Here is a 27,823-nt window from a genome sequence, read left to right on the forward strand (position 1 = left end):
ATTACACACACACACACACAGAGTTGCTGGGATATATTACCTAATTTAAATAGCTAATTGATTTATTTTACATATTGACATATTGATAATTTATACGTCTGGTGCCCAACTACTGTATAAACGTTCTTCGGATTATTATAATAGGTCCTTATGGTGACCACATGGTGGCCACCGCTACAACACACACACACACACACACACATACACACACACATATAAAAAAACACACATACTGTACATACCCATGCAGTACACATACAAATACAGGCTGTGTAGCATATATTTGGGGAGGACCTCTCTCTCTGGCAGCCAGTAGACAGATTGGCCCTAATGTGCTCTTCGCTGTGCGTGGTTTCCTTCTCTGTCCCTGCGCTGGGCCACCAGTTAGGGTTCACATAAACACTATCTATCCCAGTAGCCTGGGTGTCAGGCTTATTCAGACAGATATCCTGGGGAGCCAGCCAGGGAGTTGAGATTTATCGAGGGCCCCACGGATTGTTTTGTATGTTTTATTCAGGGGAATTGAGTTGTATGTGAGGCCAGCTCCTTTAGACCTGCAAGTCTTAAGGGTCACTGAATAATACTCATCTGCCGTGTTACCATTTCCATGGCTACCCAGGAGTGCTTTTACGCTCATTGACCGTTCAGGATATAAAAGCTCAAGTAGAGAAAGTACTCCAAGTGGCTGTACATGGTGCCCATACTGTATACCTACTGTATACATACTGTGGTGCAGCCACTTCTATATGTGACGTGTGTGTCCTCTTGTAGCAGGAGATTTAGACCAAGATCAAGAGTCACCAATACCATTGGACACCAGCACTAGAGGGCAGTAGAGATAGCTCATGAACCTGCACCACTTACTTCACCACCTGGGTGTGAATTTTTAAAACTATATTAATTAAATTGGTCTTCTGTCCTTTTATCTTAATCATCAGTTGAGTCTAGCACAGGGTCAGTCAGCGTCAGTCATTCGGAACAATACAACATGCAACAATTAGGTAGTAGGCATAAAAAATATTAAATTGTTAAAAAGAGTCACAAATAAGGGCAACATAGCAGTAACACTAGCAGCAGTTCCAGGGTCAGTAAAGATGAGGAATATGGACAGTAAGCATAAGAGTATTACATATACTATACTATACTGTACTATACTATACTGTAAGTATAAAGTGTAGAAGTGTCAGCGCCCCCGGCCCACAATGTTCCCGTATGAGCTAGCGTTGGGATTAAGTTCTTTGCTTAAGGGCACAACAGCAGACAGCCCTCCAGGCACCAGTTAAGATCCCACCTTGTTAAGTGGCCCGGCCCGGTCTTGAACCAGCAACTCTCTTGCCGCTGGTCTGATTCTCTAAGCACTGACCACCTGCCGCCCCAAGCAAGCATAAGTGATGATTTCAAGCCATCAATCTAATCATGTTCTACCTGTTTGTATAAGTAGTGATTTTATGACATTTGACCCTCATGTTGCTATAGCCTGTTACAGAGAATGTATGAGATCTAGGTTTTAAGTAAAGGAGGAGCGCCCAGATGAAAGCGACCCCCACCCCAAACCCCCCCGCCCCCCCTCCACCTGACTGTATGTGCGTTGCCCATGGCTGGACCTTGATCCCAGCGGTTTGAAGTTGAAAGTCGCTCCAATAGCTCTGGGGCCAGAGAACGTCTCCTGCCAGATAGGCCCTGTCTTTCATCTGTGTTTACCTGTCTGAGCACTGTTGTCATGGCGAAGCAGATTGGGATGAGCACATACAGCCCTCCAGACAGACTGAGCAGGCTGTGTTTAGGACGTTTTTTTACATTTAGGGGACGTTTCCAGTTTTATCGCCGCTCTCTATTTCTCGTGTCTCTCAGGAGCGGTAGACAGAAATGTGAACCTTGACGTGCGTAAACGTCCCTTCACAAGGAAATAATGATTATATAATAATATACGGGCATTTAGTTTGATGCATTTAATCACATTGTAGCAGCTCGTCCTTGTGTTGTTGGGAAGCAGGAGAGCCATGTTTGTTGTGTCCACTCATTTCATTTGACTATTGACCGTGTGTTTCTCCCTCATTAATCCCCCCACCTCCCATCGTCCACTCAGGCAAGAGACACGGTGGCCGGCCAACGCTGAGACGGATTAATCAGAGGCGGCTTGAATGTTGTTTTTTTCAAATACATTTAAAATGAACACGATAAATCATCTCCCTTTGCACACGCGGCTAATTCTGTGGAATTGAGCCCCGCGATTAAATTTTCCTGAGGTCTGAAGGGAGCGCTGGGCATGTCCTGGTTGGAGGTTTGTGGGAGTGATAGAGCCGGCGGGTCCACTGCACTCCCTCCACATGGCACCGTAATCACATTAAAAAGGCATGAAGGAGCTCTCGTTAGGACCAAGGAGTCTCCTTCAGTTAAGAGATTAATAATTTAACATGGACCTCATGGGTAAAACTATAAATGAACCGCTCTCTGTACCTCACACTTGCGGCTCATTTTGTACTCGGGGGCTGATTGCTCATAATATTTTCAAGGCGAGAGTGAATGTTTATTAGCAGGTGTTCTCTCGCTATGTCGTCCGGCACTTTAGCAGTAAGTTTTGTTGCTGTGGATACTCTAGGTTCAGTTAATACCATCATTGGGCTTCTCTGTAGTGGCTTTTTACAATCCTGCAGCTGTACCGCTAAGAGGCTAGTTTGGCTATGGGTCTCCACAGAGATGAGGTCAAACATCTCTCTGCTCTGTGGAACTTTAACATTCCACACGGAATTGAAATCATCCATATGCCTCAATAGAGCGCTTTCTTTGTCCTTCAGCTTAAATGCAGCTTTGGCCTTCTGCATCTCCATCTTGAACTTTGTTTATCTTCCTTCACAAGTGGGAGACTGTAAGAGTGTAAGTTTACCTTTCTAATACAGCAAACAAAAATCTATTTTGTTTCAAAAACACATATTGAGCTTCAAGGTTTTCACAGCAATGTTCGGTTTGCATTGGGATAGCAGTTCCTGGATTCTTCATTACTGTCCTCCATAACCTAGTGTGGTAGCTGTGTCGCTCCAGCTGCCTGGTCTTTGTGGATAGGAGGTGTGACAGCTGTCTATGTCTGTAGTCTTCCTCTAATAGCGTCACCAGCTCCGAGAGAGATGACTCCCAGGCATCTACTGTAACGTTAGATGACCGGGAAAGAGACGGCTAAAGAAACGGCAGAAGAGGACAAATGGAGTGCGAAAAATGTAATTTGCCTCTCGGTGACTGCCTCCCTCAGACCACCATGTTCCCTCTCTCCCGCTCACGAGGCAAATTGCCGTGACGGCCGTCGATCAGGAGACGCGGCGTCGGGGGCGGGAGACCGAGGAGCTCTGCCTTCCACTGGCATCTCCACGCTTGTTTAGGTCCTCTTTTAAACAATGGCTGCCTCCGGGCCCTCCCATAATGACTGTAAGAAAGCTAATGGCAGGTGGCGGTAGGTGTGAAATGGGCCTGTGGACTCCTCCCCCACAGAGAGCATAATGCAGCCATTCAGGCCCTCTCCAGAAGGGGCCCCCTTTGTGCCCCAGCTCACATGCCTCTCTCCACAGAGCCCTGAAAGAACCCATTTTGTTCAATTTGTCTAAAAGCCACTGGCTTATGTGACAATTTAAAGACTTTGGCTGTTAAAAGTTTCTTTAACCCGCCGACTACTGAATGGCTTTTGTGCCGCCCTGTGATCTGTCCATCATTTTCCGAGGGCCATACAGAAAACGGAGTGGACGGATAGAAGAGGCGGAGAGCGGAGGGTGAGACGGCGCCCTGGCCGGGGCCCCTCGGCGGCGGCCTGGCCCTGTGAAGTGGCCTGTCTGATTTGAATGCGCTGGAAGGCGTGAGAACTGGAGGAGGGAGAGGAGGTGGGAGTGGAGCGGCAGGCTGGATTAGGACCCCCGTCGACCCAACCAGTCAGTGTGGCCTGTTCCACACAAACTATGAATTATGCAACAGGCTCTGATTGACTAGACTCACTTGAGTGGCTAGGCTTTTGGTTGACTTGCCGAAACCTTCGAGGTCCACTGTTCTCAGTGGTTGGTACCTATACAAAAAAAAATCATGCAAGACTCAACAAATGAGGTTTTAAATAACAAAATAGGTCCAATGCACTGCAGCCAAGTTTAGAAAAGAAGGCTTTGGTGCTCAACAGTCTAGGACAGCACATAGAAAAGCTTTTTTTTCCTGGGCACTTCAAATAGACTACCCAAAGCACAACACTGGAGCATCGTGTAGTCTGTGCGTTTACTTCAGACGAACAGATGACTCTGTTCGACTCAGCCACCTGTTTGCCTGCAACAAATTCACAGACTACATGAGCGCTCCAGTGTTTTGCTTTGGGTCATCTATTTAAAGTTAAGTTATACGTTTTTTTGTGTGTTTTTTTTAAGTCCAAGTGGGTCGGTTCAGACACTCATCATCCTGAGCTTTGTTCTTCGTTGACCCAAGTGCTGTGTTTAAGTCGGGACAGTTTTTTGAAGTGCCTTTCCTAGGAGCTTTCGATGGTGAACGAGCAGGCATTCACAGAGGCATACTCATTGATACGGGTCTCCTCCTCCTACAGAGAGACGACAATGAGACAGTCAATAACTGTCATCAGGGACTTCTCTGAGCGCCCAGGCATCCTGACATGGCCTCAGCAGACATGGAGGGATGGAGATCAGACCCTCCTAGTGTTCTCCCTGACTTCAGATGAATTATTACTCACTCTGGATGGAACATCGTCCCTGATGAACATGCAAAACAAGAGCCCCACTATAGAGGTGCAGCGAACCGTACAAAGCTATTATGTCTTTACTGAAATGAACATGGGATTGAGGAGAGATGATCTCCAGTTAAAGGAGCTACACGATTCCCCAGTCTAGGCTTACATGACTGTTGCTAATGCTCAAAGGGCAGCTACTATTTAATATGTACAGGTTTGTGTATGTGTTTCTGTGTGTGTGTGTGTGTGTGTGTGTGTGTGTGTGTGTGTGTGTGTGTGTCTGTGTGTAAATTAGTAGGCCTTGTAGTACATCCCAGCTCTTTCACATCAGGCCTGAAACTGTTAAGTGGCTGAGACAGGCCTCGGTAGCACTTTGGATGTCGCCATTCATTCATTCAGGAGCTGAATTTTTCATGTGGTAATTAAAATTTGTAGGTCAAGTCTCCCATGACACCTATTCCTGCTAATATGCAGGAAAGCAGTGGTGGCTCTCGTTACGGCTGCTCTTTTGCCAAGCCGAGATTTAAAGGATGAAGGGTGACATTTTCCCCCATTTTGTAAATTAATGCGATTGATCTGCTTAACAAGAACAAAGTTAGGCTTCCAAATACCACATGATAAAGAGATTAAGCCTTTAAATGGCTTTCCAAAGGCAATCTTTATTGCATGGCCCAGAGCGAGGGCATTGAACTTTCAATTAGAATTTCTAATAGGCTATTGACTGGAATGTATAAAATGTTGCTACACAGCTCTATAGATCCCTGAAAATGTTTTTCCCCAGTATCCAGGGTACCCTTGACCCCGGATCCCCTCAGAGAGAATGGTACTGACACACATGAGCCATAACCTGTTAGTGCAGGGGATCTCCGTATTTACTGAGTCAAGCATGTGTTCTCTCTCTGTGTATATTCATGTGGTTCTCATTGTGCTGCTTAGATGTGATGGCGTTTGCTTTAAACGGTATTATGTAGAGCCACCTTTGTAATCTATGGTAATTTCACCAAAGCCCTTTGATCCACAAAGCCTTTTTTGTGGTCCAGATTTTTACTCTGTGTCAGCTTAGTTCTTTTCTCAGTTTTTTCCCTCCTGGCGTGGCTTTGATGTCGTTCCAAGGCCTTGTGCTTTTGTTAGTCTTAATTTCCAAGGTTCTTCATTTCCCAGTAAAAGGACTGTTTCTAATTTTCAGTGAGTGATCTCAGAGACTAAATCCAATTTAATTGCCTTTAATGCCATATTAACTGTTGTCAAAATATTTTTACTTATGTCATCCTAATTCAATCTGCTTTTCCTAGAGCTGCATGGTTGAAGAGTCGTGCCTGTTTTTGATTCTCTCTTTCACTCTCCCTCTCTCTCTCTTCCGCTCTCTCTCTCTCTCCCTCTCGCTCTCTCTCCCTCTCTCTCTCTCTCTCCGCCTCTCTCTCTCTCTCTCTCTCTCTCTCTCTCTCTCTCTCATTCTCTCTCTGATTCTCTCTCTCTCTCATTTTCTCTCTCATTCTCTCTCTCTCATTCTCTCTCTCTCTCATTCTCTCTCATTCTCTCTCTCTCAGTCTTGATTCTCTGTCATCCTCTCCCTTTCTCCCTCTCTCACTTACAGTTTAACTACAGGTGATTATAAGCCTCTAGGAAGGTATCAGGATACAATTTGTCAGAGCCTAACAGGCCTTTCCATTCATAGGGGTTAACATTCTGTTTATGTTACAGTGCATTCAAACCCCAATTAAAACAACATTACATCCCCCATCTGCCAATCTCCAGTAATCTTCTTTAATTGCAGTAATTAAACTATATTTACATGTGCAGAATACTTGTAATTTAGCAAATTGCACTCTCCTCTCTGCACATTTAATCAGGGGAGCTGTGGCAGCAAACTGGAGTGATTTCAGTGTTTTGATTTCCGCGGTGGGCTGTTTCTGACAGGGTAAGTGGACCTCTGCCTGGGGCCTAGGAGAGGTTAGGAAAACAAGCCAGTGGAGAGGTATTGTCATTGGGCTCTGATTGCAGCTCATGTGCCTAATTACAGGCCTGGGTTCCCTTGTGAAAGCCAGGCAGACAATACACGTGTGTGTGTGTGTGTGTGTGTGTGTGTGTGTGTGTGTGTGTGTGTGTGTGTGTGTGTGTGTGTGTGTGTTTGTGTGTGTGTGTCTGTTTGTGTGTGCGTGGCCACGTGCGTGCTTGTGTACAAGTACTTGTGAACAAGGTTGACAAGAATGCTTGATTGAGGCGCACTCTACTCAGTCGCTGACACCATTATTTACTTGGAACCATTCATTTCCAGGTGTGCAATTTAACTGCAGCTTCAAGCTGCCAGCTTGTACATAAAACAACTTGTGTAAAGCGAATAGGGCCAGTATAATCGGCCAGGGAACCACCATGAGAAGCTAAAGGAGAAGGGATGAGAGAACAGACCTCAGCTCTCAGTTGGTTCAACAACCACTGTGGTAATGGAAACATCAAGTCCTCTGTTTGACTGTGGAGGAACAGCATGCTTGCTCTCAGATTAATGGTATTAGGTAGGGATTAATATGGAAAAGGGCATTTGTCGAGCGGTTGCATGATATTAGCATTCCTAATAGGATGCTGTAGCTTAGCTATGCCCAATGTGACGTGCAATATATCAAAGGCTTTTCCAACCGTCCTCCTCGGTTTAGCAATTACTGATTTACACAACCACCTTGGCCATGCTCTGTCATTTGAGCATGTTGACGTCCATCCTTATTGTTTGTGGTCATGACTAAATGCAGAAATCACACAGCCTGGCTTACGGCAATGTCAGGGGAGTGACTGTAAGGGATTTTATGGCATATATGTGGTTTACCATCTCCCAGCTCCCAAAAAGGATTCTCCCCCAGCCTAATGGCTGACCTATCTGCCTGTGAAAGGCGCTATTAGGCCACATGTGTAACAGCTCAGCAGTTTGGAGTCACGGGTCCTGCCCCCCCAGGCACAGGCTGGCGATGGAAGGGGACCTGAGTGAGATGGCTGCTCAGGTAATTGGTGTGGTTGCTGAAAGCTGCCTCCCCCCCGGAGTGGCCTATTACCCACATGCCTGCACTGCTCCCATCATTGGAATGTACAGTGTGGGACTGTACCATGTGACCCCGTCGGGGGACAACAGGAACTGAGGTTTCAGTGCTCAATGTAGCTACACAAATTGCGGTATCTTGTGACACATTTTTTACCTAAGAAATTGCTTAGAGTATTTGTGCCTTTAATCATCAAACTCGTGATTTAATCGCCCACTCTGTTAGGAAACTCTGACTGACACAGAGGATGGTATCATCCGGATTGTTTGAACATAAAAGATTGATCCGACTCTGCGCCTCGGAATGTAGATTTGTCTGAGTGCAGCAGCACGGGGGGGGGGGGGGGTGGTAGCAGCACATTGCAAATGATGTCCTAAGACGGACAGAGACCCAAATCCTCATTAGCCGAAGTGTAGTTCCTCCTAATTAGTTTCCATTCACTGTAATTAGCTTGGATGAGGCTAATCATCGGATGTGAAACCAATCTAACGCTTGGGGTACAGCGTCCTTGGCCTCTCTTTCATGCAAGGTTCAAAAGAGAGAAGTCGTTTTCAGGTGCAGCTTCTCTTTCAGGAGATTTTCTGAAAGGCCTATACCGTGCAGTAGATACTGTATTTCTGTGGGGGTTTTGAAGGTGAAGGTTTGTGTGTGCCCAACAATACACGCTTCCGAGAGCAATTTATTTTTGGTAGTTTGAAGTAAATTACAATACTTTTTTTCCTCTCACCTACTTCAAAGGACGAGGTCAAGCAGGAATCAGAGGAAGATGACAGGAGGAAGGCCTGAAACACACTTGGTGGCCAGCATGAAAGGCTGTCCAGGGCTTCTCGTTAGAGCGCCATTTTCTCCATTGTTATTCCGGCTCCATCCACTGCTTCCCTGTAATTCAGTCTGAAGAGAAAGTGTACCAGTGCATCAGGATTTGATAGAGCCTCCTTTCATTTTGACAGAACCCATATTCTGGCTGCGCTTTCTTCAAGGCTTCAGAAGGGGAGATAAATAATGGAAGGAAAGCAGGACATTGCCATGACCGTGTGTACTGTGTGTTGATGGCTGTGTTTTCAGGTTCTTGTCTAACTAGCCTCCTAAAGGAAGCTTGTTTTCTCCACTGATCAAAACCCACACTGATGGCTATGCTTTTGCAACACTGTATAGAGGACCACAGTTGAACAAAAGGGAAGTGATTTGTTGACGATTGCGGGGGTTGCAGAATGATTGATACGCTGGTCCAGACTGCCAGACTTCAGAGAGAGACATATTCCACGACTAGCTGCATCTGCCGCCAGTCAAGCCTTTGTCTTCTTGTCTCCCAGTGGCTACGCCTCCAAGCCCCAGCCAGCCTCCTCAATGATGACATTAGATGACAAAGAAAACATTGATGATCCTCAGTTCTGCTGTATCCAAACATACAGGGAACTAAAACAATTGCTGTACATTCCCCAGTGTCATATAGGGGGATGTTCGCAGGATATGAGCTTTTTATTTGATTTTCTCCCTCGTGGCTTAGTCCCCAACCACAGTAAAGTATCTGTGTCTTTATTGATACCAAATCCCCCCCAACTTGATCCCCTCAAATCTAAAATGTGTATCCACTCTCCACAAATGTCCTCGCCCCTAATCTCTTGGCAGGGGACGAAAGGACACTTCGGCAGCCCGGGCCTCGGAAGACGAAGATGTGAGCGACCGTGAGCTTTTCCAAGACAGCCGAGGGCACCGTCTCTCTGGCTGGCCTGCGTGAGCCGTCGCCTCAGCCCTGATTCGAAGCAGAGACCCTGTTGATCCCTCCGCTCCGTGTTATTGTGGCAGTGATTATCTGAGAACCAGAGGAGCTGGATGAGGCTCAGGCTAAATTAGATGCATGCACGGCCTGAACTCACCAGATAGCATCGTACGGTATTTCAACATCTCTGTCATTTACTCTTGTTTCTCTGTCTTTTATTATTTGTTTTATTTATTTTTTTCTTCCTTCTTTTTTCCTTAAGGCTGGATCTTCTTGTGAAACGAAGCGTTTGACATGAACTTTTGCCGTACGCCTGTAGCTCTGCCAAAAATATTTGGAGCAGCTCTTTTCCTAAGCCAAGTATTTGGCCATCTGCTCAAGTCTTTAACCAGCGGTGTCCAGGGACTTCATCAAGCTCGAACTGCGAAGTCAAATGAGTTTTCTACAGCACTGAAGTCGAGCTATCACACCAAGCTGATTTACTACGCTGGCACATATCAATAATGTGGAATATTTCATGATTTGCTAGATCATGTGATTGCATAATTTACGCTATTATTTCACCATGTGTGTCCAGAACTGTAGCTGTGCATCATTTATACAGATGGATATATGAGCAGTAATTGTCTGTGAAAAGTGTGTCAGATATATGTGTGAGGTGTGAGTGTTGGTGTGCAGGTGTAGGCAGATGTGTAAAACAGCTGTGGGACTCAGGATGAAGCTCTTCCTCTCCTCTAGTGTTCCTGCTCTTCTTCTTCTTCTTCTTCTTCTTCTTCTTCTTCTTCTTCTTCTTCTTCTTCTTCTTCTTCTTCTCCTTCTTCTTCTTCTTTGTCTTCTTCTGTCTTTTTCTTAGTATTTTTCTACTTCTTCTTCTTTATCTTCTTCTTTGTCTTCTTCTTTTTCTTAGTCTTCTTCTTCTTCTTCTTCTCTTCTTCTTCTTTGTTTGTTTTCTTCTTCTTCTTCTTCTCCTTCTTCTGCTTCTTTGTTTTCTTCTGTCTTTTTCTTAGTCTTTTTCTACTTCTTCTTCTTTATCTTCTTCTTTGTCTTCTTCTTCTTCTTTTTCTTAGTCTTCTTCTTCTTCTTCTTCTTCTTCTTCTCCTCCTCCTTCTTCTTCTTCTCCCTGTTTCCAGTTGAAATGGGCCACAGAGCCGCTGGCAGATATAGAGAGAGGAAGGGTGTTTTTATGGGACCATGTGCTGAACAGTGTGCATGTGCCAGCCCAGGAAAAGAGAAGGCGCCTTTACGTAAAGGAATATCATTACGCAGTGCGCAGGACACCATTATTAGCCCCATTACACACAATGACAGGCATGCATTCATTCTCCTCTACCTGCTTTTTAAAAGGGCCAATAAATAATGAGGAGCTCCGGCAAGCCGGTGGCACGGTGAGAAAGGGAAAAGGTCATTATGCCCCGGCCGCCATTTGTCAAAATTATTTCATAATCTCGGGTCTCGCTGACGATTTTTGCTTAGTTAATTGTAGACGGGACCATTGAGCATAAATTCCCATTAGGAATCAATTTGTTACCCACCATAGAGCATGACCCTCACCTGCCTCACACTGTGCAGGGTGCTGGATCACAGGGGCTGGTAGAGGTGCTGGAGCAGCTTATTAGTCAGGTACACTGCTGTTTTCCATACTGTACACATGCTGTGTATCTTGCATTATTTAGGGCCAGAAAGAGAGGGTGTCCTTATGGTATAATAATAATAATAATAATAATAATAATAATAATAATAATAATTCATTTTATTTATATAGTGCTTTTCAAAATACTCAAAGACACTTTACATAGAGAAAAACACAGCCAGATCATCTTCACAATAAGTACATAATCAACAAAACTTTACATAGAGAAAAACAACACTGAAATATTTTACAATAAAATAAGGGATGAAAACAGTAACAATAAACACAGTAATAATAAATAAATAATCAAGATAAAATGAATGAAGTACAGGGGGATGGATAAAAACATGTGTGCTAAATTCAAAAAGGTGTGTTTTGAGGGACAATTTGAAAGTGGGGAGTGAGGTGGAGCAGCGGACGTGTTTGGGGAGGTGGTTCCAGAGGGTGGGGGCGGCGACGGAGAAGGGCCTGTCATGTGCTGTATGTATACTGTAGGTGTGCATAACATACATTAGTAGTTCCTTCCTCATACACCCGTTGTCCACCTGAAATCAACCCGTTTCCCATGCAACAGTGTGGGTTTTTACAGTCGTTTTGACGCGAGTGCACGTCTGACCGCGGGGAGATTGGCTGCTGTCTCTGTGTGATCTGGGGGTCAGGACGCAGCCCTGGCTAACTCTGCTGTGATTGGTCATCTGTGGAACTGCGCCATAGAATCACCCCAGCTGTGACCTCCCTGATCAGCCCTGTGACGACGGCAGTCACCCGAGAGCTCTGAGACTTCCTCTCTGTTAACGTTCTGTCTACCGGACCCCCCTCGGCAGCCTTGACAGGGGCCTCCAGGTATAATACCACTCCTGTTCTCCCCATGGACGGATAATGGAGGGTGGAGTGCTCCTCCCTGGCAGACTATACTGCCTCTTCCCCGCATTGGAGAAACCAATACGGTGCCTATCGGCTGATATACGACACTAATACACAGCCGGGCTCGGGCTCCCAAACAGAAAAGAAGGATTGTTCCTTTTTAGTTCAGACCGGCTGTAGGATCTATGACTCACAGGTACCGTACTGTCTGGCCCTCGAGACCACTCTAATTGCTTTACATCTGTACAAAGGTTTCTTGTAATCGGGCCTTCTGCCTCCATTAGTCTTCCTTTCAGTCTCGTAGTGAAGGCCTTAATTGGTCTTTGTGGGGCTTTTTTTTCCACTTAGCTCCCGGGCCTGAGCTAGCAGAAGACTCCACCTCAAGGGGACAGAGAGAGTGAGGGTGGGGAGGTGGGAAGAGAAGTCAATACTTCTTTTACCTTTAACACTTTAATTAATGTTCTCCTGACAAGCAGAGTTTTTTTTTCTGCTATAGCCTCATGCAGGGGTGGGGGCGGATAGGGCGGGGGGGGGGTTCCTGAGAGATGCGGGAGAATCCAGACTTCGCCCGGCGCTGAGAGAGAACCCCCCCCCCCCCCCCCCTTCAGCTTCCAGCGGCATATCGACAGTTGCTAAGACAACCTATCTCGTTTCAGCAGCTCTCTCTTTTCCGACGCGTTTCAGAATCTCTTTGTGTTTGACCGTGAGTGGGCGTGTTGCTCACTTTCAAAAACTCACTTTGAAAAAGTGAGAACTTAACATGAGTGGTAAGTGATGCATCTCAGTATAATTAATGTATATGACATAACCCATGTTTTATAATTCATCATTTTAGCAGTACCAGAGAAGTAATGAATTACTCCTACGCCTGTCCTTTTGCTGGTCTGGGTTTGTATTTACACAAACATATGAAGAGCCAAAAGAGGAGATAGTTTTAGTTGGCTCGTTAGCCAGCAAGACCACTTCTCGTTTGCTTTGCAAGTATGATTATGTCAAAACAATTCATTCAGCAGTGTGTGAGGGGTGTTTCAAATTAATTATTCTAAACTCATACCAGAGTTTGAAAATGGCTTCTGTCAGTTATAACGGTTTGCCATCGTAAACTAGTAAAGTCTGTTTACTTCTGCAAGAGTGCAGCTGTGAGCTGTGTGGTTCCAGGGATTTTTTTGGTGTTGCTCCACTCCCTTTATCTGGCTGGCCTGCTAACAGTTGTCTTCTGCTCAGTGATAACATCTTAAGTACACTTCTCAACGAGCCACACTCCACATCTTTAATCTCAGATAGCACCGCCATTTCCTGTCTGTGAACCCGCAACCCCCTCTAAACACAAGCATATACAACCCTGGCCACAGATAAAGAGTTTATTGGCTCGGAACCACAGTCAGATATAAACTCTTGCTTTGACATGACTAATCAGCCTCCACAAGCTGTGTCTGCTAATAAACATGAAGGCTAACATTAGTAGGTTAACACATCACAGCACTAAGATAAACTACTTGTAAAAGCTGGGCCTTAAGAAACAGGCTTTGATTGGTCCTGCGATAACCGTTCCATACAGTACTACTGATTTGACATTACGGTATACGTTGACTATATCGTTTAGATCATCTTTTTCTTTCCAATTGTGAGGGGGTTGGTGGCTTTATGCTGGGGTGGGTTGGAACTGGGGATCTGGTATGCTGGGGGCTGTGGGTCTGGGAAGTGGGCCGGCTCTGCTGGGCCGGGCTGTGCTAGTCTGGGCTGTGCCGGGCTGTGCTAGTCTGGGCTGTGCCGGACTGTGCTAGTCTGGGCTGTGCCGGGCTGTGCTAGTCTGGGCTGTGCCGGGCTGTGCTCCCGGCGTTACCCGCTGACTGCCTGATGGAGCTGTGCTGCCAGGGCTTAAATAGCAGCTCTAAGCGTCCAGCTGCTCCTCGCCACGCTCCACTTCTCCCCAGATGGCTCTGAGACGTTCCAGCAGCCCTCCGGAGGGCCCTGCTCATGAGGAAAGTGTTATGGAGTGGCTCTCTGAAGCACCAGGGAGCCCCTCTCGTCCTCCCCCCCTCGTCCTCCACCCCCCTCCGGCCTTTGCCCAAACCAGGGGAGGGCCGCCTGCCCGTGCAGCCGCGCCCGCCAACTCACCAGTGGGAGGCAGCAGATGGCGTTGGGCGCAGCGCGGGCCAGCATGCAGCAGAGCCTGGAGGAGGCCTGGAGAGAGCACATGCCACGCCTGGCCCGGGACGCCACCCACATCCCCCAGGAGGAGCTCTCATTCTGCCCGCCACAGATGACCAGCAGCGTCACGACCAGTCTCTCTCTGTCTGTCTCTCTCTCTCTCTGTCTGTCTCTCTCTCTCTGTCTGTCTCTCTCTCTGTCTGTCTATCTCTTTCTCTCTCTCTCTGTCTCTCTCTCTCTCTGCCTCTCTCTCTCTCTCTCTCTCTCTCTCTCTTTCCTTCCCTCTCTCTTCAGAGACGGCGTGACTGAATATATATTTTTCTCCCGCCCACATGGGCATCTTTGATAAGTAGGGTAGTTTCTCACTTTCAAAGTGTTGCCAACGCTCGAGTGTGTGGGAGAGGCAGGCATATTCAAAGTCATTGAGATCTCCCCAGAACAGTTGGCGCTAATATATTATGTCTGGTGTATTGCTCCAGGGCACCGCTCCCCTGACCTTGGCGATGTGTTGAAGTGATGAATGGTCCACTCCTGTGCCATCTACTTTACACTGGAGCTGACAGGGGGGCATCTCTGCCGGGACATTGCATGTGGACATAATTTCCTATACGGCGCACACATAATTATGCTCACTTAATGAACACACGTGGTATCATTGTAATATTAAGGCATATTTAAAACTCTGAGGTTTTGGGAATAGATTTAACGCCGAGCGTTCTGTTGAAAGCGGAGTTCTTGAGAAATATTCTCAAGGTTTCGACCTCGCCCAGACCCGTCAAACTCGGCTTACTTCTGTATGCTCAGTACTTCTGGTTTGAGGATAAAGTCTACAAACAGTAGTAGATGGATGGAGGCTGTTGTTCTTTGACAGATTTGTTTTATTATGGTCAGTGAAATAGAGTAGTTTACTTGACTGGTCAAACAGTAGGTTATAGGTTTACCTCATGTGCTATGTACCTCTCTCTCTCTCTCTCTCTCTCTCTCTCCTCCCCTGTGTGATGCTGCCCAGTGAGGGAGGATGCGAGAGCGTGCCTGAGGGTTGGATGGAGACCCCCGTCGCTCCCAGCAGGTGGGGGGCCTCTGCTTCGCTGCCCCTACTGTTATCCAGGCCCTGACAGGAAACATGCATCATAGCGGGGCCCCTAATGTGAAACACATTCCCCCGCAACCTGATCAAAGCAAGCCGGCCCAGACAACAAAGTGCCCCTTAATACCATGTTTTGACCGTATAATTGGAGAGTAATTACGGCTGACAAAACACTCCGGCATTTTTTTTTCCTCAGCCCGGGATCTGAGAGAGGCCAGAGTTGGGTTGGTCATAAACCACGCGGGATACCTTGTGCTGACTCGGCTGGAGAGCACGCGAAAAACGGGGGGGGGGGCGGAAGAGGGGTCCCGTTTTCATCGGAGCGCGCGTGCGTCGGAGCAAACGGGCGGTGCGGGGCGGCTGGCTGCAGCCCAGTGGCCTGGAATAACACCGCAGAGCGCCACGAGGGGGGAAACGCGATCCGTTGACCCCGCCACTGCTGACAGGACGGCCGGCTCTCCGAAGAGCAGTTCGCCGCTCGCTCCGCCTCTGACGGATTTATCCCGTCGCTAGTTGTCTCTGACAACACCCCGTGAATGATGGAGGCTAGTGGAGTTCTTCTGCTCTCTGGCCTGACACAGCTTAGCAGGGCCCTCAACACTAAATCATCCGCCGACGGGGGAGGCTGGAGGAACTCAACCAAGCAGTCGTCACAGCTGCCAACCGCTCAAACATCCACTGAGGAAGTAAATGTTTAGTGTTACACAGTTATAATACAAGTACCACTACGTACAATTGATACCAGTTTCTTTTTAGATACCGATATTTGAAAGAGGACAAAATAAACTAGTTCAGCTGTTCAGATTCTTTGGAGTGGGTTCACTACCCTCTCATGTGCGCTCGTGGGCAGCTCTGTTTCCTGTAGTAGTGAAGTCTACCTCCTGCTGTGCCAATCAACATGAAAACAGGAGCCCAGGGCAGAGCTCGGTGGGTCTACCACTGTCTGCCCTGCTGTGCCAGTCAGAAAACAATGGAAAACATTTGAGCTGAGTGTTAACCATGTTTCATATCAAGGCAAAGTCAACTTGGATATGAAATGGCATCCATTAAGTTGACCCGGAAGTTTCACCAAACCAAGAGGCCTCGTGTCGTAGACCTAGAGTGACTATGTGCAGTTGTTGCTTGGTTTAGGAGTGGAACGGTTAAGCATATTACCCTGGCCCTCTATAATACCCTTAACTCCACATCTCTTAATTGGATTTATCTTCGGCCAACTCTCGGCCCCTCCGCGGTTCCCCCCCATTTGAAGTGTAATTGACCAGAGCTTCCAGCTGTTGTCCAGTAGCAACTTGATGACATGGGCTCTGGTTGAGCGTGGCAGAGATCCGGTCTCTTTGCACGCCATTATTCCCCCTACAGGCCCAGGCCAGTCTGAGTCTGAGATCTGAACTGAGATCAAACAAGAGCTTCCCTCTCAAACAGCAGCCCACCACAGCCATAGACACGCGCACACACACACTCACCCTCCCCCCCCTCACGCACACACACGCGTCCTGGGGGGTGTGGGGGAGGGGGGTTTAGGGACGGAGGGGCTGGCGCGCCTGCTAGCCATAGATGGCGGGGGCCGTGATGTGGGAGGTGGGATGTCAGATGGCGAGGACGCGGGCCGCCGCCCGCTCTTGGGCTCCTCCACTTAGCATGCTAATTAATCCCAACCAGAGGGCTGTGTCACTCACCCCCACGCTCCACCAGGGACGCTCCCACAGGGCACATCCTGCTTTAATTGAGCACGTTTTTCAGGAGCCCGCCATCCCCGGGATTACATTAGATCTCCCTAATTCACCCAGCCTGCTACGGTGAGGGCACAGGGAGGGAGAGAGAGGGGGAGGGAGGGAGGAGGAGGGAGGGAGAGAGGGATGGAGGGAGAGGGGGAGGGAGGGAGAGAGGGAGGGAGGGAGGAGAGAGACGGAGGAAACATAAATAATCCACACAAACAAACAGAAAAGCCAGACTGAGTGTTTATTAACACCCCTGGGATGAAAAAGGAGGTGAAGGCAGTAAATAATTAGCACAGGAGAGTCAGCGTTGGCTCGTTTGATCTCTCTGATGGAGGAGCAAATGTAATTTAGCGTGCTGCAAGTAATTTGTTTTAACAGTTATCATGGTTTCCTTTTAATTTCATTCTGCCTCATATCATCCTTTTAGATTAAATATTTTGATTTTGTGCAAAACACATCTTTGCGTGCCTCGAGGCTCCAAGTGGAGCGCTTGACACAACTAATGTTTATTCATCTTTGCTTGTTTGCGCGTGTGCTCGACATAATCTTGACAGGGGTACTCAGATTTGGCTATTATTTGACTGCGTTGTGCATAATGAGGCAGTTCTGATGTACTGCATGACAGCTAGCAGATCAAAACAACAAAGAGTTTTTGTCACTGAAAGACGAATTATTTGAAGACAACAAGGTTGCGCTAAAATGGCTAGCTATGTTTGGTGTTTTTTTTATCTTCACAGTCTTGCTTTTAAGTCAAGAGGCTGGGCAAGCATAGAAACTTACTTTAACAGAAGAATTATTAGAAATCAACAAAACGGGTGTGGATGTACTACAATATTACTACTACTACTACTACTACTACTACTACTACTACTACTTCTACTATCTATACCACTAATACAAACCATTACACACATTGAATCTACTGTATCTAAGGTATCTAGTGTAAGTGGTTGTGGTTTACGACAGCCTGTCTTTATTGAAGAGTGGGGTCTTCCCCTCCTCACGTCATGTTTATGGTCTAGTCCCCCTTTCACCCCCCCCCCTCATGTCCCGCACGCGGATGAAGTCCGCTTCCCTCCGGTGCTCTCCACTGGAGTTTATCTGGCTCTGTCAGGGAGCTGTCAGTTAATTGCTGCCACCACCCAAGCAGAAGAGCCTTCCCCCTGTATGGAGCCACCGGGGCCCCGCCCGGCCCGGCTTGGCTTGGCTCCGCTCGGCTTTGCTCGGCCCGGCTCGGCCCGCTCTGCTGTGTGGGGGAGAACGGCCATGGAGCTGGACGTTTTATCAGGATGAGAGCCCTGCGCCTCTGTTGCTTTGAGCAGGCTTATCACACCTCTGCATGTCTGTGTGTGCGTGCGTGCGTGCGTGCGTGTGTGTGTGTGCGTGTGCACGTGCGTGCGTGCGCGTATTTGCCCACTCTTACTGGCTAGAGCAAAAGGGAGACACGGGATTGAGGTGTGTAGTCTGCGATGGTGGCCATCTTGAATACTGCATGGCAACACAGAGGACGCCTGGCAGAGTTAGGTTATTCTGTATTCACCTCCGAACTAGAGGTTTGGTCTTTTACACCCCTGATATTATGCCGCACACATTTTGCTCATTTTCTCCACAATGCCAGATATGTTAAAAACCTAAACTACCATTTGTACCCAACGAACTACACGTCACATTTTCCAATTCCTCAGTCCTATCACTAACTCTCCAAAACCAGCCCAAACGAGGCTCTGCTTCCTGTCGCTCCTGGCCATAATGGAGCATTTGTTCTAATGGGAGCGCTCAGATGGGGGTGGTGCCATTCGGTGCCTCAGCTGTGCCCTTGGCACGGTCCGTCTGTGGGACTGCGCCGACAGGACTGGCCTTTATGGACGAGACTGGGAGGCAGACTGTTGGCACTGAGCACGATAGCCTCTCAGACTGGTGTCAGCTGGCACTGCACCCTCCTCCTCCTCCTCCCTCCTCCTCCTCCTCCTCCCCCTCCAACCCCGCCCCCTTCACCAGAGCAGACACAGAGAAGGGGGCTTCATGGAGCCCCTGTAACGTGCAGCGTCGGGGGCAACCGTTAGCCGCGGCAGCTGCACCGATAGCGCCGATGATGGAGAGCCGCAGGAGCTTATTCCTGTAGCAAGTATGAATATTAATGGTTCGTTTCCAGGCCATGGCTAATGACGAGGAAAATTCCCTAATAAAAACTTGATGTGATGGGCAACGACCCACGGGGTCACCGGAGACAGTGAAAGTTAATAGTGTGCCGTCAGGTGTGAGGAGCTAAGTGATTAGAGGCACAGAACCTAATCCTGAGGTTTTTTCCCTCAGCTCTACGGTGGGCGGGGCGAGGGAGGGGCGGACCGGGGGCTAGGCCAATAACAGGCCTGCTCCCTTCAGCACGTCATGTATACAGACAGATACAGTAGACAGATACTGACATGTATACAGACAGATACAGTAGACAGATACTAACATGTATACATACAGATACAGTAGACAGATACTAACATGTATACATACAGATACAGTAGACAGATACTAACTCACATGCTCACATCGAAGGGAGGTTGGAAATAACAATAATATAATGAATAGATTCATTTTTAGAATTCCTTTTTTCCCTCAAGGTCATGGTTGCCCATTGTCTACACGAAGAGAACAGCACATTGTACAGCTAATCAGTAATGCCGTTCCTTTTCACCGATTTCTATACTATTTGGATTTCAGCGACTTGAGTTCTGCAGAAATGGATTGCAAACAAAGATTGTTTCCCATGCTGTTCTTGTCGAGCAATATTGCGTCTGTTTTAATACTATTATATATGCTGCTGAATATATACCTCACAGTGCATGTGTGTGTGTGTGTGTGTCAGGCTACAGTAGATTGCTGTAATAAAGATGCCAGCTGACATCAATGCTAATGTCTGCCGTGTGCAGTAATTAAAATGCACACCAAGTGGACCAGTCTCAGGGGACTTGCCATAATGGCGCAAACAATGCAATCTGATGTATGTAATTGTCTCAAAATCCTTTCCATTAATCTTTGATTAAGCCAGCATCTGCTCCACGCCCAACCCCCCAACTCCCCAACTACCTTACAATATGCTTAGGTGGAAAAGGGCTGCAGATGCAAGGTGTATGTATGCATGCGCATACATTTGTGTGTGTGCGTGTGTGTGTGTACGTTTGTATGCACATAAGTGTTTGTGTGTGCGTGTTTGTGTGTGTACGTTTGTATGCACATACGTGTTTGTGTGTGTACTGTATGTATGTGTGTGTGTGCGTGCGTGCGTGTGTGTGTATATTCTATTTCCATGAAGTGAACCTTCAGTAAACCCTTCCCCCACCCCCCTGCCTGCCTGCAGCCTGCCTCACGGCTGGGAGACCCATGTTGGGACCGGGAGATATTGAACTTGGAGCTTGTGTAACAAATGGATTTGTTACCTGCTGATAAAGAAGCCGAGCGCCCGCCCTCCTCCCCCTCCTCCTCCCCCTCCTCCCTGCCTGGGCGGGGCCCCCCCGCCTGTAGATCAGCTGAGAGCCGCGCCCTGCGGCACCATCTGTCTGTGCCAAGCACCACTTCAGGGCTCTGTCGGCACATCTGTTGAGGGGAGCAGCGTAATTGACAAGTTATTTTAAAGATAAGACACCCTCCCACTCGGATACACACACCCACATCCACACGCACACCCCCCACACACACATACACCCGCAATGCCCTCTGGATGCATATTTTACCACAGGCAAGACAGAAGTTCATCTGTTAGGCGTGTGAGTACGTCTACATGTACTTTTCTCCTTGCTCAGGTGTCTGTTTTTCAAACTCATTTCCACCTGCGAGTTCACATTTTAAAATGGCTTCCCTTCAGAGATGTGCGGCGCTAGCTCTCTAATTTGCGGTTATTGGTGTTGTTCTAATGTAAACCATCACAGATGACAGGATGGAAATAATAATAAAAAAGAAACCGGTGTTCTCCATTTCACTCTCAAATGCTCTTTCAATAAGTCTGAGCAGAATCCAAAGAAATAAAACAAAAAGAATGCACTCTGGAGTATTGAAACCAGAGGTCATAGACTATAAAGCTCTTATTATTTTATGGAGGTTTTCGTTTCTTTTTTTCCCCTCTCTCGTTCCTCCGCTCTAGCTCAATGACTGGAATTCAGCGTCCGCGGTCAAAATTAATGTCGTCTGGATGAAGTTTTACATTTGAAAGGAAATTGCCTTCAGATGTTGGCCTGCTGCAGTTGGCCGGGCCGCCGTGCGGATCAGGCCCGGTTATATTGGGCCAGACAGCAGACTGGTCCTCCCTGACGGGACCCACTTGGCTGCTGGAGGAGACGTTAGCCTTATGTCACTGCACAGACAGTCTCAACCCCTCCAGCTAGGAGAGCTTTTTAGCTGTTTTTTTCGTTCATTTTTTCCCCTCTCTCCCACCATACTTCATATGACAGCTCGACATCAAGCAGATGCTGGGAAATTAGATGTTAGATGTCATCGCCATAGACCTCTGCTTATTTTAATGACCCGGCCTAGTCAGACATGTCATGTCGAATTTCCTCTCCATTTGGCGATGCTCGGGTGTTTTTCTAAAACTGTCTCTTAAGAAAAATGACTTTTCTAAGTTGAGAACTGAGGTAAAATGATCTGCAGGTTTGTTTGAGGTTCACTCTACCATGATCCCCTTTTTGGAACAGCTAGTCTTTGTGTGTGTTTGGTCCTCATTCAGGTTAACTGTTAGTCTAGCTGCCGAGTGTGAATGGAAAGCCAGTTAACGCTGATTAAAGTGAAGGTGGTTTGAGACTAGGTGATTCCTGTTTAGTGTAAATCACTTTTCATTCCAGAAGTAATACGCCTCTGTGTTCCTGCAGATGCCCAGTCTTTTGATGGAGAGCCATCCTAATAGCAGGGATACCTATGAAGGGCCTGTTTGGGCTGAACAGGCCCTCCAGTATATCTGGCTCTGCTTGTTCGATTGGACACTATCTCAGCTTCGCATCTGCAAGATGGATAGCTCATCGTCCTCCTGCCAACAACAAAGCCAAAACTATCCCTCTTCCTCCCTAATTCCCTACTCTCTCTCTCTCTCTCTCTCTCTCTCTCTCTGAAATGAAAGTGTTGTCACAATCGGACATTCAGATTTGTTATCTCTCTCATATTTATTTCAGAGGAAACTTGTGGTGGTGTCAGGGCGGGTTGCTCCTGTCCCCTCGCAGGTGCTGCGTTTCTGAGGCCCCCCCCCCCCCCCTCCCTGCCCCCCCCCCTGCCGGCAGACCGGGTGCGGGGGCACGGGAGGGCGAGGTGAGAATGAGCATGGCACAGTTCCCCGCCTCACCCCCCCCCCCCCTCCCCGCCCCTCTATTCCCCGTGAATAACGCGCCACAGCCCGCGGCACGCTGCCATATTGCACGGTGGCCGTGGTGGGCGGAGGGGTTGGGGGGGGTGCTCGGCAGTCGCAGGCTCAGCCGCCGTCACATGGCAAGGCCCCCCATCCGCTCTGCAGGGAGGAACGCCGAGCTCCAAGATGGCAATCAAACCTTGATTTGCCAACACATTTCCAATGATTAAAATGTAATTAGCACAAGCGTGCGCCTCCTCCCCAGCTAATTTCCAGGCACGCTGTGACAGGCAGGCGGGCGGCGGAGCCCGGGCCCCAGCAGCAGATGGAAGAGCAGGCAGCGGGGGGGGAGAAACCATTTTGCGATGCGACTGTTTGCATCAGAAAACCATCAGGACACGCAGCTCTCTCCACGAGGGAGGAGGAGGGGGGAGGGGGAGGGGGGAGGAGGAGGGGGGAGGGGCGTGAGGAGCCCTCGACGGCGGCACGTCAAATTGGCACCATCAGAGTTGACCCTGGCAATGGCTGCCATCTTTCATGCTGTCCCTCTAGCTTCCAGGCATGCAGGCCTGCTGGCAGACAGACAGGGCCTCCTCCCCCTCCTCCTCCTCCTCCTCCTCCTCCTCCTCTCTGCATTAACCCCTTCAGCCACCCTGCAGGGAGTCTGGCCCACACAGATAAGCCCCCTCACTTCCCAGCTTGACTGGACCCCCTTAATAACGCACATATCAGCTTTAATTAATTCAAGGGTCACGGATGCTGACCAGCATAACCCCAGGCTATTATCAGACACGGCGGCAACCATGCCTTTATATTTAAGTTGACATTTCAGAGAATAGTAGATCAGAGACACATTTTGCCATTCCAGAAATGTGAATGCGGAATAAACCCTTTCCAGTACGCCTTTCCAATTGTTGTTTTTGAATCTGACTCTCTGCGGCGATTGACTTAGCATCTGCTTGTATTTGAGGAACAGAACACTGGAGCCCCAGATCTGCGGGAGGTTTCTGGGTTTAGGGAACATGCCGTGCTTGTCTTGCACGCATCCCTGTGTGATGTGGTTACCTCTTTAGGACAATAGTTTTGGGCGGGGGTTAGCGTGTTTGTCGGGTGTTTGGCAGGGCCAGACGCGGACCCCGCTGCGCGAGACGATGGCGTTGCTGGATGGTTTACCATTCAGGGCATGGCTCCTCCTCCAGCCTCGTCTGCCGGCCCCGATATTGCTCTCAGCTGGAGCGGCTTTAGGACACAAATCATTTTCTCCTACTCCGAGGCCGGTGTAAACAAAGTCCCGGGATGCTGAGCCGCATTGTAGGGAAATTTGTAAGTGCGCTCGGCCAAAAAGGGGGCTGGTTGGTGGGAGACGGAGTGTGGGTGTGTGTGTGTGTGTGTGTGTGGGGTGGTGGGGGGGGAGGGGGGGGGGGGGTGGTGGCAGTGGTAGGGGCGACGGCAATCAGAAGTGCTCCGGATACAGGCCAACATCAACAGCTCTTAGCGCTGAGGGTAATGTTTGACATTCCTCTGTTACTTAACCTAAACACCGAGGTCTGGGCGTACAGTCGAATGGCTGGCCTGTGTAAATAGCAGTGGGCCTGGACAGAGTATCACTTTCCACCATCGGGCCCCCTCCCAGGACTAATGCTTTCCTTATTGTACATGACTGCATTAAATAAAGCCTGAGCCCCTCAACTGCCTCAGTCTGTCAGAGAGCAGGCCCTGTAGCACTAAATGGCACCCTTGTTGTAGTTTTTTAACATGCCTGACGCCTTAGCTTAAGGCTGTAGTTTTACACACGTCTTGCCGTAGAGATACAAGTGCACTGTTGGCACGGGAATGACTACAACACCCCATACTCACATTCAGTCAACAGTAGCTAACGTTATAGTATGAACACTCGTGAATCTTGACACGGGGCGAGCTGAAAATTGAGCTCATTCTCACCCCATTAAAAGCATAACAGGATTAGAGCAGAGCTTTACCTCTTTATCTAGTCTACTTCCCACCTAACGGTACATGTCTTGAACTCTGAACTCTCCCCAGGCTTTCTCTGGGCCGCATACCGACGGTTCACATCACACCGAAGCCCCACATGCTTATTTCCTCGAGGCGCCATTCACTGTAAGATGGGAGCAGTGGATGGTAAAGAACATTCTAGATGCGCAGTGATTGTGTTCCCTTGTCTGTATCCGGGCTAGAGTATTAGTGCACCATGATCACTTATCAGTGAGTGACAACTCCGACGTGGTTTTTTTATTTTATGTTGGAGATGTTTTTATCTTTTTAGCCATGTGATTATTTGTCGCCTCTCTCCGTGTAGTGCTCCGTGTGTGCGGGAACGTCGGTGTGTGTGTGTGTGTGTGTGTGTGTGTGTGTGTGTGTGTGTGTGTGTGTGCGTGCGTGCGTGCGTGCGTGCGCGTGCGTGCGTGCGTGTGTGTGTGTGTGTGTGTGTGTGTGCTTTAAAAACGTACAAATTGCCTGCCCCTGCCTGTCAGGCTTGATCTCTGGGTTTTTTACTTTGCTCATTATAAAGGTATTTCCATTTTATTACACTTTCTTTTTTCCTCTCCCTCTTTGTACTGCGGCGAAATTTACATACCTCTATTCTCGGGGAAAAAAGTAATGACAGCAATTTCTTTCCTTCCCCCCTCTCTCCCCACTGGCTGCACCGGCGTCTCGTTTAGTGGCACCTGCGAAAGCGACAGGCTCTGGGATGAGAAGTGAAAGAGAGCAGTTGATTAAATCATCATCAAGTCGCGGCGCAGAAAGTCAATTCTGCTCGCCGTCTCCAACGATATCCTTTTATCTTAAAGTAATGAGCTATGGCACTTTTGCATCGGGTAATACGATGAGTTCTATTAGCGCGTTCCATTTGCTTCACAAGCAAGGGCAAGTCATTCCAGCCTGCTTATATCTCGGCAATCAAAGCAATCGGCAGCGCAGGCGGGGGAGAGAGGGGGGGTGGGGGGGGGGGGGGGGGGGGAAGAAAGGCTGGAGGTGTTTTTTTATGGATCACAACACAGTGGAAGAAATAAATGTCCCCATTATTTTAACTCTCCGCTTGCCTGCCCACTCTCTGTGGTGTGCAGAGACCAGAGAGAGGAAGAGAGAGAGAGAGAGGGAGAAAGAGAGAGAGAGGGAGAAAGAGAGGGAGAGAGGTAGAAAGAGAGAGAGGCAGCTAATGAGTCCTGGGTAACATTCCTCTTGTCACACTCTGAAGACTTAAACACCAGGACGGAGCGCAGACAGGAACACCAGCGCATCGTATCCTGCCTCCACCTCCATTACCCTGAGTGGGAGGCTGCAGGATACGGGCGACAGACTACTTCATTCACGGGCTAGAATAAATGCATTCATTTATACGCCGTGCATCGTTTGTAAGGCATGCATTGTTACATGTAATCAGCCTGACTCATCTACCATTAACCCTATTTATTTTCTTCAACTGACAGTCTATATTTGGCTCCTGGCTCTTTGTGCACTGTATTAAAACAGAGGGTGGATGGGCGAGGGAGGGAGGGATGGAGCCAGGGCGAGAGAGAGAGAGAGAGTGAGTGAGTGAGTGAGCAGAGGAGCGTTAGAGGAGTGTTTGCTCAGTGCGTTTATTGCCTCTGCATAATTTATGAGCAGCCGGGGCTGACCATCATGGCAGTGTGCCTGGGGGCAGCCCCTGGGGCCGTGTGGGACAGGCCTGTAAATTGGATGCCGCGCTCCTGCTGAGCTCGCATGCCCCTGTCGGCGGGGCCGGCTGGGGGAATAGAGGAGCCAGCAGCCCAGCCTACTAGCTTTGAGCACGGCGGGGCCCTGGCCGCCTCAGCAGAGAGGAAAAAACAGGCTTAGGCAGGGGCCTTCCATGGCCCGGCTCCCAGCGCTGTCAATCACCCCCACCATGCTGGCAACGGGCTAAACCCCCCTTCTGCTTTAATACACACCCACACACACACACACACACACACACACACACACACACACACACACACACACACACACACACACACACACACACACACAGCCCTACATGCCCCCACCTCAGTGCCTTCTTCATTACCGACTCCAGTGCCTCCCTGCTCCTCGGCCATATGCACAACTTCGAGGGCCGCCGGTCACCCAGCTTCCTACTAATTAGTTGATAAAGAATTAAGTGGACCTTGAAATTGAAATTGGGAAGAAAAAGTGAAATCCAACCATTTTTCTCCCCTCCTGCAACAAACCCCGCCAGCTCTCTTTCCTGCCGCTCAACACTTTTGATCCGAAATAGGAAGGATACGTCCTGGAATTATAATGTGGGTGCTCTCCGTATTTCCAGATTTCAGCCCTTGAATTTTGAACGCTCATAAGAATGGGCGCGCTTGCCTGAGATCTGGCGAACCGTTTGTTTCATATTCAAGCCCACGTCTGAGTTAAACACCGTAATAGTCGATGTCGGATGACATTGGCTTTGATTAAAAAAATCCTAATCTGTGCTCAGCTATCCATTAAAGAGGTGGTAAAAATGTGTTGTTTTAGGAGGTAGAGTGTATTTGATTATGTACACCCCATATGCATTTGAATAAAATTGAATCAAAAGATGGATGAGGGATGGTGGATGCCTTGTTATTCTGACCATGTCTCTCTCTGTCTCTCTCTTGCAGTGTGACAGTGAGAGTGACCAGGAGGAGAAGGTAGGACTTGTTTAGTGTTTACCTTCCACAACAGAACTCAGACAGTGCAGTTCTTTTTTCATGTATCTTTTATCAGTGTGGTTTCAAACACAATCAAATATTAGACTTGCTTTCAGTGTGAATTTCTATTTAATTAGAACTAAGCATTCAGTTAATAACTGTGAGAAAGCCCTAATTAGCTGCATATTAATTATAAATGACTTAATGATGTGCAAAATCTAAATTGAACTGTTATGGGTTTTAGCCTTGAGATTACTGTAAATGGAACTGCTGTCGTAGGAAGGATTTGGCTTTATAGAAAATGTATTTAAGCCTTCCTCCTAAAGCACAGTTTACATACATTTAACATGCATATATGCATTCATACAGTACAACAAGGCCCCTCCTATATTATTTACCTTATGGATCACAGTTTTCTGTTGCAAGGATGGCAATTGTTACATTGCTGATACTGTGTGCAGTAGCTATTATTTCTGTTTCCGCGTCTGCAGTATGGTAAGTCCAAATACAGATGAGGCTCACAACATCTCTCAATCTTTTTCCATTTCCATGTTTTTGAAGTTTTATCTTTTCAGTCACCTGCTGTGAATAATGTGATACTGTATATAACAAAGGAAAGCAGTACGTAACATATCTCTGTACTGTATATAACAAAGACAAGCAGAACCGTATCGCTACGTTTTATCCGGTATGTTATTCTGCCTGAACGTTCTCTCAACACCGCATACAAAGATTCTGTGAGCAGCCATGTTCTCCAAGACCAGTTCACTTCTATCTGCAGTGCCGGCTACTGTGTGATGACTTAGTAATACAATTTGCTTGTCTTAGACCGCTCAGTAAATTGAGTCATTACTCAGTGTTGTCGATTTGGAATTACCTCAGCTCTGGTGGCAATCCCTTTTGTTTCCGAGTAGCATCCTGGCGTGTAATCCCCCCTGTGATTGTATTAG

The 27,823-nt window shown here is 48.0% G+C and overlaps 1 protein-coding gene across 1 annotated transcript in view; it reads left to right on the forward strand.

Moving 5' to 3' along the window:
* auts2a (activator of transcription and developmental regulator AUTS2 a) overlaps window positions 1-27,823 on the forward strand; it is a gene marked incomplete at both ends in the record, with an annotated part of 292,549 nt that overhangs the window by 159,459 nt on the left and 105,267 nt on the right. Inside the window, one exon of the mRNA XM_084449320.1 lies at window positions 26,844-26,873. Coding sequence (XP_084305446.1) covers window positions 26,844-26,873 — 30 coding nt within the window. The remainder of the gene's footprint in view (window positions 1-26,843; window positions 26,874-27,823) is intronic.

This window comes from Borostomias antarcticus, assembly GCF_949987555.1.
Source record: "Borostomias antarcticus genome assembly, chromosome: 15".
NCBI lineage: Eukaryota > Metazoa > Chordata > Actinopteri > Stomiiformes > Stomiidae > Borostomias > Borostomias antarcticus.